At 37.1% G+C, this 14,552-nt stretch overlaps 1 protein-coding gene across 1 annotated transcript in view; it reads left to right on the top strand.

Annotated features, from left to right (window-relative positions):
• Positions 1-12,544, top strand: part of mlycd (malonyl-CoA decarboxylase) — a 172,544-nt gene extending 160,000 nt beyond the window's left edge. Inside the window, exon 5 of the mRNA XM_039763498.1 lies at positions 6,840-12,544. Within this exon, the coding sequence (XP_039619432.1) occupies positions 6,840-7,373 (534 nt within the window). The 3' untranslated portion in view covers positions 7,374-12,544. The remainder of the gene's footprint in view (positions 1-6,839) is intronic.
• Positions 12,545-14,552: the final 2,008 nt, after the last annotated feature.

Below are 14,552 nucleotides of genomic sequence, written 5' to 3'. Positions count from 1 at the left end.
TTCCTCATTTTTTTTTATTTATTTTGCTTACTTTGTGCATCTATGTGGTGAGTGTATATTGTGTCATTTTACCAATTTACTCCTTACTTTGTTTCTGTATAATTAGCAATGGTGGTGGGTGGGGGTTTTGTTTGTTTTGGTTCTTACAAAGCTAAAATTTCAGTTATTATTGTCGGTTTTCATTTACTGTATTCCTTTTCATTTTATCAATAAAAATTTGATCACACATATAGATCTTTCTTTGTCACCAAGGGAAATTTTGCATTATAAATAAATAAGTGTACATACACCCATACACACACTATGGTCTGAACACAAACCACAATTACTAAAAAAGAAATCATAGGTTTTTTTTTTCCATTTACTTTTTTATCAGTTACAGTCAAAATGAGGCATTATGGCAGCATATTCTGTTGGTATTAAGGAGTCCCAGTGGTTTTTCTTGAAATGCTTTTGCTGAATAATTTGTTGGCTTAAAGTACTGACTCAGCACAGTACAGAGTACAAAATCGCACTGGCCATTACAGAGTTGTAGAAGATGTGAAGGATGTCATTACCCACAATTAAGGAATGCATTCTGCTAAGAAACAAGAGCCTGCTTTGCCCTTTCTTATATAGTTCCTTTGTGTTCCAAGACTAGTCCAAACCATCATTGATGTGGAACTCCAAGCAATTATAAGTGTGCACCACTTCTACAATCACTTTCTGAATAGAGACCAGACATACTGTAGAGCAGTAGAGCAGAACTGCTGGCAATGGAGACTCACTCAGAGAAGGCAAAATGCAAAATGGCCCCCCCTTCACTGAGGACACTTTTCAGAATGCTAGGTGAGCAGGGCTTTGCAGCGGCATAGAGAGAGGAGAGATACTGAGCTGAGGAGAGATACGAGCACATACTACAGGTAAAATTCCGTTACAGTGAAATTTTCATTACAACAAAGTATTTTTATGGTCCCGACAGTTTCCCCATATGACACAAATCTATAGAAATCTTGTTACTATGAAGTACATTCAGCAGATACTTCCATTACAACAAAGTGACCTTGAAATGCCTGAATGAATCAGCCGCAGAGCAGTTAGTTCTGTTGTCATGGCTCAGTTGTGCACAATGATCCACTAACAGAAACATTGTAAAAAAAATAAAAATTCTTTCTTCAAACTTTCCTCATACTGTTTTTTTTTTCCTGTGGTTTTCGCTCGTCAACATTTGAAAAACATCCATTGGACTTTTAACTCATTGTCACCCTCCTATAGAAATGGCAGACACGAAAAAACTGTAACAGTTCATATTAGAGAAAAAAAGTTAAAAATTTTTCAGCTCTCAATTGCGGCAAAAAGAAGTTGCCAGTGAATTCGTAATTTTGCCATCGACACTGTCAACTTTCTTGAAAGGTCGAACAAAAAAAGAAGAAAAATCTTTGGTTGCAAATGTATGTGAACTTCTGCATTTGAAGATGCCGAAAAAGCCATTTTTATGTGGTTCAGTGATGCTCATTGAAGAAACATTCCTATTAATATAGTACTCATTCAAGAAAATGTGAGGTTTCTAAACTCTCCTGGGACCTCCCCCAACTGGACAACACGCCGAAGAGCGTCCTGAAGTGCAATCACCTCGTCTGTGAAAGACTGTTTATCCATTGCCGGGGCAACAACAGGCTCACAGCTCTGCTGCAGCTCTTCACCAAAACAAACAGAAAATGTTTCTGATGCAAGGAATATTGTAAATGCAGGGGACAGGATTATTTGGTCACTAACCTAGCCACAACCCTTCCTGACTGCTGTGTCTGTGTATAGGAGAGTGGCAGATCATGCTACAATAAATAACCGTGCTGTTCCTGTTTCAAGCTGAATAAAAGCTGGTTTTGCTAAAGTACTCAGCCTCGTGTTTTGGGGTGTAAGACAGGGGCTTACAGCGCGACCCTGATCTTTTACGATTTGCTTCTGTGGCGCTTCACTGTAGCGCAGTGAGCTTGCTGTTGCCCTGCCCCGGCAACGGACAAACAATCTTACACAGACACGGCAATCGCGCTTCAGGACACACTTCAGCATGACATTCCCGTTGGGTGGTGGGGATCCCAAAAGAGTTCAGAAACCTCACAATATGAAGAAGAAGAAAAGGATGATTTGGCTTCTGATTGATAACTGTGCTGCCCACAGCATGCTTCCGCATTTAGATAATGTTCGTGTTGAGTTTCTCCCAGCCAATTGCACAGCAGTGCTTCAGCCATTGGGTTTGGGCATCATTCGCACCCTGAAAGTGTATTATCGCAAGGAAATGTTGAGAAAAATTCTCATCAGCATAACTTGTAGACAGGAGAAGATGCAAAGGAAGCACTATAGCAATAAATACAGAATCTCATTACAAAAAATTTTTAATTACAACAAAATATTTTTTATGTCCCTGGCAGTTCGTTGTAATGGAATTGTACTTGTATTTGCACTAAAGGCATACAGGCATTATTGGGCACCCCACCTTTACCAACTGCACTCAGCATCCAGCCAGGCTGGAGGAGCCTGAGGAGGAAAATCTGAGGTGGCAGTGGAGCAGTAGCACGTGGGGCAGGGGCAGAAGATGCCCAGAGGTAGGGAGAGGGGGTACCTGGTTGGTGGTGACAGCAGGAGAGACAGCAGTTAACAGATGCAGCTACCATCTTGAAGGCAGCAGCCAGCATGTGTGGAGCTGTGAGGGGGAGTAATTAAAGGCTCAGGAGCAGAGTTTTAGCAGTGACAATTTTAAACACATTTATGCACCTTGGCAAAAATGAGTAAAAAACAAACATCACTGAAAAGCTTCTTTCAAAAGGGGGTAAGACCCAATGATGACGAGACAGCTGAAGACTCTAAGACTGAACACAAAAAGAGAGCTGCATTTAAAAGAAAATACAAAGAGTCCTATTTAAATTACAGGTTCATTGCAACAGGTTATTCACATTCTCCATGCCCGTTTTGTATAATATGTGGTGAGTGACTATCCAACGAAGCCATGAAACCCTCAAAACTGCTACGCCATATGTAGACCAAGCACCCTGCATTAAAAGACAAGACTTTGGAGTTTTTCAAAAGAAAAAAAACGTGAATTGGAAGAGCAGAAGCAATTTTTAATGGCCACCACTTCAGTAAATATGCCTGCACTGAAAGCATCATTCTTAGTGGTTGACCGCATTGTCAAAGCTAAGAAGCCCTTTTACATTTGGTGAAGAGTTGATCCTGCCTGCTGCTAAGGACATTTGCCGTGATCCTTTAGTAGAGGCTGCAGCTTAGTAGGTGGCCGGTGTTTCTCTTTCAGCTAGCACTGTAACCAGACAAATTGATGAAATAGCAGAGGATATTGAGGCACAATTGTTAGAGAGGATTAATGAGTCACCGTAGTACGCAATCCAGGTTGATGAGTCTACTGATGTTGATAACAAGGTAACAATGCTTGTTTCTGTGCGATATATTTTTCAGGAGGATGTGCATGAGGATATGTTATGTGTACTTTTGTTGCCAACCAACACCACAGCTGCAGAGCTATTCAAGTCTGTATTCATGTCAGGAAAAATGAATTGGTCACTTTGTGTTGGTATATGCACAGATGGAGTGGCTGTCATGACTGGACGGCTTTCTGGTTTTACTACTCGAGTCAAGGAGGCTGCTTCTGAATGTGAGTCTACACGTTGTGTCATCCATAGAGAAATGCTGGCTAGCTGAAAAATGTCACCTGAACTTAACAATGTTTTGCAGGATGTGATTAAAATGATCAACCACATTAAAGTACATTCCCTAAACAGAGCACACACGTCTTCTCTTATGCACTGAAGTGAAATGGCTTTCCAATGGTAGATCACTGAAGAGAGTTTTTGAGGTACTAGAGCCGCTCCAGAGGTTTCTATCAAAAAAGCACTCGCCACTAGCAGCACATTTTAGTGATGCAGAATGGGTCACAAAACTTGCCTACTTGTGTGACATATTCAGCCTGCTCAACGAACTTAAACTGTCACTTCAGGGAAGAATGACCACTGTGTTCAAGTTGACAGATAAAGTGGCTGCATTCAAAGCCAAACTTGATTTATGGGGCAGACGCGTGAACATTGGGATTTTTGATATGTTTCAAGAGTTAGCAGAGGTTGTTAAAGATACCAAGCCAGGGCCTTCTTTCTATCAGCTGGTGTATAATCACCTGTCTCAGCTTTTAATAGAGTTTGAGCATTATTATCCAACTACAAAAGACCCAAGAAATGGGAAGGAATGGATCCGTGACCCATTTGCGAATAAGCCAGGTGAATCAACTTTGTCTGTGGTTGAAGAGGATCAACTGCTTGAGGTTGCAAATAATGGTGGCCTTAAAAGTATGTTTGTGGCAACCTTAAATTTCCATACGTTTTGGATTAAAGTCAAGGTTGAATATCCTGAGGTTGCCACAAAAGCACTGAAAAGTCTGCTTCCATTTCCATCATCCTATCTTTGTGAGGCAGCATTTTCTGCAGTGACAGAAACCAAAAACGAGATTACAGAGTAGACTGAACATAAGCAACACACTTCGCTTGTCACTATGTTCCATCTTCCCCAGATGGGATCGTTTGGTTGCAGGACAACAAGCTCAGGGCTCCCACTGATTCTGCATTATGTTAAGTTGTATAATTTCTATTACGATATTATAACTTAATAATAATAGCAATATAATGTATATTGTGCATAAAACTGCCCTACAAACCCTCCTCCACCGCCACCAATCCCTGGAAAAATGTGCTTTTATAAAAGCGGTCCTTGTTGTCAAAAAGGTTGGGGATCACTGCTGTAGAGGCTGTTTGGTACGGTGAAAGTCAGAAAATAAGTTCCTTGGTTTTGCTGATGTTAAGATGCAGACAATTCTTTTTGCACCAAAAAACAAAAGTTCTGCAACCGACTCCTATACTCTGTCGTATCCCTCTTATCAATACATGGCCTGATGTTATAACTAGAGGCTGAGATATAGAGATATGAAAAGAAAAGGAGACAGGACTGTTCCCTGTGGTGCTCCAGTGTTCTTCACATCTATATTCTAGAAGCAGTTCTTGCGCCTCACAAACTGTGGTCTGCCCAACAGATAATTGCATTATGGAAGACATCATAGGCTTATCTACCTGTATCTACCTGAGGTCACCCTTTAACAGAGATGGCTGAATGATATTGAAAGCACTGCAGAAATAGGGGATAATTAATAAAGGACTTTAGGTTAATGTTCCTTCGTGTCCATTTACATTGTGCATGTATAGGTGTGTGTGTTTATAAACCATTATCCAACCCGCTATATCCTAACTACAGGGTCACGGGGGTCTTCTGTCTTCCAGTTTGCTTCCACCAGTGAATGATTAAAATACCCATCTGAATAAACCCCCACAATTAAGCGATAACGTTTCAGGTTATGAAGCCAATGGATGGGTGTAAAAAGGAATACTAAAGCACAGAGCAAAGGAATTATGGTTAAAATAATTCAAATGCTTAATTTAGGAAATAGGTGAAAAAAACAAATATCTGATATCTCATTGGACATTGTTGGTTCTGTTATCAAGAATTGGAAGCCACGTCAAACCACCATGATTCTGCCTACAAAAGATTAACCCTTCAACACTCTGTTTGCAAACAAAAAAGGAGGCTTGTGAGCTATAACTTTGAAAGAGCTACAGAGGTTGTTTGCTGAGACTGAAGTTAAGGTGCACCAGTCAACCATGTCAAGAGCTGGTCTGTATGAGAGGGTGACTCAAAAGAAACCATTACTCAAACGTAATCATGTGAAAGAGCATTTGGAGTTCGTTTGAAAGTGGCCTATTTGCAATATGTGAAAAGGTGTTGTAATCAAGTGAGGTCAAGATAGAGCATTTTAGCCATATGTCAAAGAGATATGTGTGGGGCAAATGTAACACTACTCACACTTTGAAGGAAAAAAAAAAGTAATTACACTGTAGGGCTTGTGTTCGGGCAGTGGAAGGACAGGCTGGAAACAGTCGAAATTTTGGGACGCCAGCTGGGTCATCCCTTTTAATTTTCACAAGATGAAACAAACAAAATAAAGAATAAACGAAAAAAGCGCCAATGCGCTATCCCCGATCAGGGATTCCGCCTTCTAAAGGACTTCTGAGAGTCATGTGCTCCACCATGTGGCTTGTTCTGGTCTTCCAGCAAAAGACACCTTTCTCTTAGTCGGTGCTTCTTTTATAGTGCAACTATATAACAAGGGGCAAGGTTAAGTGCCCTTACCAGGCAGCTTCTTGGAGCTGTGAGGAAAGAAGTACAATAGGACAAAGTCAGCGGTAGCCTCTCGTTATTTCTTACCTTTCCACGGCCCTTAGAGGAGTCCTCCGACGGCCATGCGTGACAGGCTGCTTTTCAACAACAGGCACTGAACTTCTGTGTAAGATAGAATAAAATGTGGATGGAAAATACAGTACAAATAAATACTACAAAAGAACATGTTTCAGTCAACCCAAAGAAACTGAAACTTGAACCAACGTTCCTCTTTCACAGGACAATGATCCTAAACACAAAGCTAAAGTAACCTTGGTAAAGAACAAAAAGATGAAAATACTTTTATCTTGGAAGTGGCAGTGTTAATGATGAAATAAATAAAAAATTATCAGGATTGTTTTTTTAGACTGATTCCTCCCTTGCAAATATTACAATTGTAATAGAACCCACCTTCCATGGTGTCCATGTAAATTAAATAATTGGCTTCAAAGATAAGATGAAAAAATTAATCTTGCAATTTGTTAATAACCTAACTGTATTTTGTGACTCAACTGCAGTTTCACATTTATTCTAAACTGTATATAGTAATATATCAATTTTAAGATATTAATTTGTTCCTTATTGGTATTTTCCAGAGTGAATTTCCTTCCTTGGATCAATTTTCAAGCTTGTCTCCTATACCTGGCTTTACAGTGTGGCTGCTTGGTCTTTTGAATCAACAAAGGAATGATGGAAGACGCAGTAAGATACTGATGGACACCGAGTGGCAAGAGATTGAAAGACTTGTTGGGAGTCCTGCTCCTGAAAGACTTCGCAAACTGCTCAGCACGAACGAATGGGTGCGCTCTGAACAGCTCATGGATATCCTTAAACCGATACTCATGCGATTGTGCAGCTGGTACCTCTATGGGGAGAAACATCGTAGCTATGCTTTAAATCAGGTAGCAAATTTTCACCTGCAAAATGGAGCTACTATGTGGAGGTTAAACTGGAAAGCAGATATGAGTCCTCGTGGTATATCATCTTCTTGTGGGATGATGGTGAATTATCGCTATTTTCTTCAAGATATAGGTGCAAATAGCACAAAATATCTCAGGACAAAAGTTATTGAAGTTTCTGAACAGGTTTTGAATTTGGTTTCACAATTTCAAAAGAACAGCAAGCTTTAGGTAATACTGCCAGGTCCATTAGGCACATTGGTGAAACTTTTGAATATTTCCATATTAACTGAATTACTGTTTCTGTGAATTTATTTCATGTATGTGGTACAATGGCTGTTTTTTTTTCCCAAACAGATAGTAACTTCACATCTACCAAAAAAAAAATACACTTCAGAAATGAATATGACAAATTGTGTTTGTGAGGGTGGCTCAGAAAAAGTCTATTGAATACCAGCTATGAAGCCACAGGGCTCCCATCAGCCTTTAGCAATTCAGTGTGGCAACGCCTCAGCAGTTCTTTTTATATCTTTTAACAACCTTGCACACTGTAAGTGTTCTGAGTCACTCATGGTTGACTTACATTCATTGTTGGCCTTTGATGATGCTGTCCTGTGTTCAGATTTCTATACTTTTATCACCTCAGTGACTGCTGCCTTTGAAAAAATAGGTCATTTAGTATTAAATACTGAGGCAGCTGCCTATCAGGTTTTAACACTTATTTTGAAGACATGTTAACTCTTCACCTGGTCAAGAGGTAAATTACAGCAAGCTGCCCCATATCCAGTAGTGCTGTATGTGAAATACGGACATAGAAGATTGCGCATTTACATATGGTATATAAAAGTGCTACAGATAAACATAATGGGGGAAATTGCACAATATGTGGCTTAGCTACGAAGAGTTCAAACACTGTTGATAAACGCATTCGAAACCTTATTATTGTGTCCCTGGAGCTACCGTTTAAACTGCACATATTAACTTGTCTTTGTACTCATTTCAATTTGTTTTTACTGTAGTACACTTTACATAAGACAGACTCAAGCATTGCCCACATTTACAATACAGTTTCATGGATTTTTTTTCTTGTTCTGTATGAAAATATATACCTACAGTATGTATTTCCCATTTATTAGCACACAGCACTATACACAAATAATACATAAAAAATTGCTTTCAAGATTAAAATACCATGGTATATCCACATACAAAAATAAAGATTTCTATTGTTTTTTTTTTTATATATATATGAATTAGGTTGTTAAAGACCCAAATAGTATTACATTGGAAAAAAAAATGTAGATATATTAAGCTAAGGGTTAGGGTCAGAAAGAACAGTGAAGACAAAATATCAGACTGAAGTAAGTCCTGTAAGATTAGAAGGTCACAAAGCCATTTGTAACTCTCTATTGGAGACATTAGAATCAGTTCTGAACCTACCTGTAAAGAAATGTTTGGATCTTAGAATTATTTGATTGTTGAAACAGTATTTTGAATTATCTAAATAGTACTAATAGAGTGATTTTAACAGCCTGACAAATCTTTTCTATATCCTACTTGTATTAAAAGTAGTAACAATTTTGCAGTACTACATTGCTAAGTTGTAGAAAGGTTGTCTTACTATGGAAATGTAACAAAGTTTCCTAAAGTCAAAGGAAAGAGCAAAATTTCATATGAATTCATCCAGTTCAAGGAATTTGAATTAAAAGTTATTTGTATTATCTTGCTTTTAACTGAAAGAACTGTTTCTTTCAGACGAATAATTTCTACTTGTCACCATATTAAAATAGTTAATAAACAATATATTATTTTGATATATATGGTAGAGTGTTATTGACATGAGATATCAAATCAATAATATGTTTCAAAATAATTTATCCTAATGGTGACATACAGTATAAAGAGGAAAATTAAGCTTTGATCCCAGTAGTGAACAGTGTAATATACCTACTACTACAGAGAGAAATTAGTGAGTAGTCTTATGAAATTACTGCATATTTTGAAAACTTTTATCAGTATGAAGTAAAACAGTGCCTGAAAGTCCAACTAAATTCTCAAACCTGTATAATAAAATTCTGTCCTTCAGTCAAAAGGATGAAGAGCTGTGTCATTTTCTGTGTTTCAGTATATTAGAATATAATTTACAACATGACTTAGTGTTTCTTCTGTAAATGCTATACTAAAACATCTCCTAAAGGTTGTTTATATAAGACAAGACTAGAGTTGTGTGGCAACAGGGTTTTTTTTTTATAATAAGACTTTAAAAATAATTGCTGGGTTTGAAACTGATTTATAATCTGTAATAATTCAGATCTAAATCTGATTTCTTTAATAGCATCTAACATTGGCCACCTTGAAGCAACAAGGGAAGATGCACTTCATTTATGGTATATTCATTAGGTTCAGTGTGGGATGTGTATCTACAGTAGAGTTTCTGTTACAAAATCACTCTAAGAAGCAAGTGGTAGATTTCATTTTAAAAATCAACTGTAGAATTTCTTAGTCTTTCTCTTAGTTGTATATTCAAGATTGACATGTTGTGATTCAGTAGTCCTAGAGTTGGAAACTCATTACTCAATGTAAAGTTTTACTTATTAATGGTTACTGTTAAAGAAATCCATAAACTATAATTATTATCATATAATTGACAGCTGTTCAAGTATAACAGCATACCACCATGATGTCAGTTGCCACACAGTACACATCTTACCTAGTCACATGTAATATTGTAAAACCAAAATGACAGCAACCATGAGAATGTGGGAAAACAAATGTAATAATAATAACAGCAAAGTAAATTACTGCCACAATGTAAAGTGAAGAGGGAGACTTCAGGTTTAGTAAGTTTAGCCTCGGTTTCAGATAATCTGGCAACAGAGAAACAAAACTTGTAATTGGAATTAATTCTGCAGTGGTTGAGCTGCTAATTAAAAGCTTTAGCTTCCTGTTTAAAAATACAATGTAACTGTTGTTTCCAGCTTGAAAATGCTGCATAGTCATGGTTCTTATACTTGAGATCAGGCAAGGTTCAGAATTTGCTATGAACATGCTCGTCAGACAAATGCCGTCAAGCCCCTAAGGCCATTTTCAGAGTATGAACTATCAGTTGAATTTCACCTACAAGATTCTTCAGTATTCATTTTAATATTGATGCCCATTCACCAAACCCATTGTCTAGCTTTAAAATGCTTTCCTACCAAAGATGATTGATTTATTGGTAGAGTCTGCATGGTGTGTTGTGTGCTGGAGATCACCTTTGAGCAGTTGTGATTTGGAGGACTTTTAACTACTATGTGTGCCAACATACGAGGAATTAGAGAATCCTTAAAGTAGACTGACTAAAGTTTGAAAGTGTTTGAAAATGCAAGTGTGCTTATGAAATTCCTGTTAGGTGGTGGCCTGATAACAGAAATTAGAGCTCTTAAAGGTAACTGTTTACATAGTTTTTACCTCAAATACTGTATGAAGTCAATTACCCTTAGCAGCAGAGGTTATTGCTACTTAATGAGGTTTTAACAGTTAACTAAATTTAAGGACCCAAGTACACTTTCCAGCCTGGATTATGAAGGTTTAAACAATGTATTCATTATTGAGAAGAAATACAATTGATTGTGTTTTACTAGTTAAAGCAGATTGTGTTAGTCTATTATTGTGACATGTTTTTGAGGATCAGACCACATTTTTATGAGTAATTCATGTGACGAAATCCAGGTAGTTCACAAACTTTTCTTGCAAAGGTAAATAATTTTAAAAAATTATCGTTGTCTTTGATGAATTCGATTTTTGTGGCTATTACTGTCCCAAAGCCCTATTTACTGTGTATTAGCAGACAGATTTGATAAAACAAGTAGAAATTTATGCAGTCTCCAAGTGTTTCTTTACATCATTTAGCTAAGAAGTATTGCTTGGTTGTGCTAAAAAGTGATGTTAAGAGTATCTACTTTTAGACCAAAGTGTGGTAGTTGTGTCCTTCCAGTGTTCTCCACATCAATGGGTACAGCACTAATGCACTGAAAGAGTGTAGTGTTTGCTATAATTTATCGATTAGTAATTATTAAAATATATTATGTAAACATGTTTGACAGTTTCAGGAACTTATATGAACAAAGATCAATTTAAATCATGTAATATGTCATTGGTGGTAATTCATTTTGCACCTTCCCTGAAAAGCAACTTAAAAAAATTATTATATCTGTGGCCTTCTTTCAAACTGACTAGAGAGCGGTGTAAACAAGTTCCAGACATTTTAGCAGAAAATTAGGTAAACTCATAGTAGTTTTGACAGAACAATCATATTATACTTGATTGAAGTGTGAGCTAAGCCCCTAAAGTGACTAGTTTTAACAGCATAGCTCAAAATTCAATCTGCAGTTATTGACTACCACAGTTTAAATGTTGTAATGTGTTTTTGAGTTCCTCAGGACCGTTGGATATAAAAAACATGTTTAGAAGATAGATAAATGGCAATTTCCAGGTTTCTTTTTGACACTGTGTTCATTTCAAACACATTTATGTCCAATCACACATGGCATGCAGGAACAATTTACCAACTTATTTAACAATTCTGTAGTTGACGAAAAACAGATTTAATGACAAGTTCATTCATTGTGAAAACTGTAGAGATTTTGAACTGAGGCTACAATTGTAAGAACTGTGAAACAAGAGCCTTGTATATTTGACATTGTAGATGCATAAACAGTAGAAAGTATGATATATACTTATGCCTTGGCTAATTTTTAATTTATTATTTACAACAAAATGTATTATAAAATATTTTAATAAAATTTAAAATGCTGTAATTATCAATTTATTGTATTAAAAGTATTTTTTCATTTTCTCTTATGAGAATGTTGCATTGGTATTTTGAGTTTTAACTATATCATTCAAAGAATTTACAGCATTTAACACTATCATTTTAGCAGTCCACCAGTTTAAAAACTTAAGATTTTGTTTTGTTGCATTGATTAATCTTTTATCACATTGTTAATGCAATACAGATGTAAAGTTTCATGTTCCATTTAATGAGCAAAAATTTGTAACGGAGCATTTTCTGTTTTTATTTACTACTGAGAGGCCTGAAAAGCACCTTATTCTAACCATAGATATCTAATTGCTGGTGATATTATTGTAATTTAAGAAAAAGCTTTAGTAATTTTCTCATTTTGCAATGTCTGAAAATATTTTATTATTATCATTTTATATTAGACTTTTTAGAAGCAACATACATAGACATACAAAAATATTTAATTATACTGTACTTGTTTGATTGCATAAACACAAAAACAGTATATACTTTACAGTAATAGAAGATATTAAGCTAATGCAGGAATGGATGTACAGTATATTAACCAATGAAGTTGACTAGACAAAAGATAAAATCTTTAATTCATACTGTCTGCAATGAAATAAAGGTTAAAGTAAATTTTAGAATTACTGTTTTTTTTTTTTTGTTTGTTTGTTTTTTACTTGCATTTTCCATACTGTCCCAACTTTTTCTGATTTGGGGTTGTAAAATACAAGTATACATGTGTAATGTATGGGAGTAATACTTTCATTCTACCACCTCATAGTTAGAGGGATCGATGCTTATGAGGTTTTTTCTTGGTACTGCAGAGCCCCAAAGTGAGAAAGTCAGGTTAGTTGCAAATCTAACTATGCCCATTTTAAGTGTGCCCAGCAAAAACAAATAAACTATTCAAGGTTTGGTGTCCTTGCTCATAGTATACAGTATATTCTGTCACCTCATGACCCTGCAAGAGTATATGCAAATTGTAAATGAATGATTACATTCATTTTTATTTTGTGGTCTGTTACCGTAAGATTGTCTAACGACCAGTCATGAATATCAACATTAAGCAATTCTGATTTGTAAATCAAATATAAAGCTACATTATTTCCTGAATTTACAAGACATGTTATAATAAAGGGGAATGCACATTGATCTTAAAATATAGAGAATATCTCTCTATTATAAAAAAAAAAAAAACTTGCAATGAGACAAGACTTTTTTTTGCGACAAGATGTGATCTTTTGAAAAGAGACAGAGAGACACTTTCACGTCCCGTGATAGGGTCAAGTCACGACATCCTTGCAGCCTTTGGAAGCAAGTTCTGTGATACACATGCAGAGCAGGTTAGAGATAAAGGAAGTAGGAAAATTCGAACGTCTCAAAAAAATGAGAGTAAAGATCACAGCGCAAACAAACGGAAAATATTACTTGGTGAAATAACGGAACAGCGAAAGGAGATTAAATAGTGTTGTAGGATGTCTGGGGGAGAAGAGCACAGCTGCTGTACAGGTTTTTAAATGTTCGAAGCACCACACAAAATGCAGATCACATGGCATAGCAGCAGCAATCTAGCTAAAAAAAACCAACTGTAATTTGCTTCCCATTGTATCACCATTTAAGACGGGTTTCGGAGGAGCGGCATAGCAGCAGCAATCTAGCAACTGATCAAGCAAAGAGGAGGTAAAAAAAACCTGTTATTTGTTTCCCATTGTATCACCGTTAAAGAGGGATTTTGGAGGAGCAACCACATCTCCTTTGTGTGCGTTCAGCCCTTCTTTTCACAACTGCACGTAGCGCTGGCTGCTTGGATTTGTAGGCGAGCGAAATGCAGATCACTCAGAACAGCAACAGCAGCAAGCAAGCAGCTAATCGAGCAAAGAGGAGGTAAAAAAAAAAAAACAACTATAATTTGCTTCCCATTGTATCACCATTTAAGATGGGTTTCGGAGGAGCGGCCCCGTCTCCTTGGGGTGCGTTCAGCCCCCCCTCTTCTCAACAGCACGTAGCGATGTTGGGGTGGGGTTGGCGAGCAGAGGGTGAAGCCCCCAGTTTTAAAATATTAACAACTAATGATTAAAACAAAATAATTTACTCACTCTAATGGCATTCATTTTATATTTTTATTTATTATAAAAAAAGAAATCTTGGGGAGGCAGACTAGAGAAATGAGACGTGATCTTCTCAGAAGACAATTTGAAGTCCCACGAGAGACACTTTAACTTTCTCCAAGCTCTTAAAACAATGACAAGCGACAAGCAAAACATGCAGCTCGCAGCAGATGATCCGACCACTTCTTGCGTGCGTTCAGCCACCCGAATCGCACAATGCGAGCAGCAGAGACACATAGTGGCAAAAAGGACAGCTGCTGTACAGGCTTTAAAATGATTGACGGGCAGTGCGACAGCAGCTACCCCCCCTTCACAACGTGAGCAGCATTATATGTCCTGCGAGAAAGAGATTTAACCATGCCCGGGGTTGGAAATAAAGCACATATATTGTTTTTACAACGTCACACGAGACAAGGCAGTGAGCCATCATTTAAAACAAGTCCACAGACATCTAACCTAGCAGTTGTTGGACTGCTTTTGGCAGACACCCATCATGTGCTCCCAGCTCTTAAA

This window comes from Polypterus senegalus, chromosome 9, assembly GCF_016835505.1.
Source record: "Polypterus senegalus isolate Bchr_013 chromosome 9, ASM1683550v1, whole genome shotgun sequence".
Taxonomy (NCBI): Eukaryota; Metazoa; Chordata; class Cladistia; order Polypteriformes; family Polypteridae; genus Polypterus; species Polypterus senegalus.
This window is presented reverse-complemented; position numbering and strand designations above follow the sequence as displayed.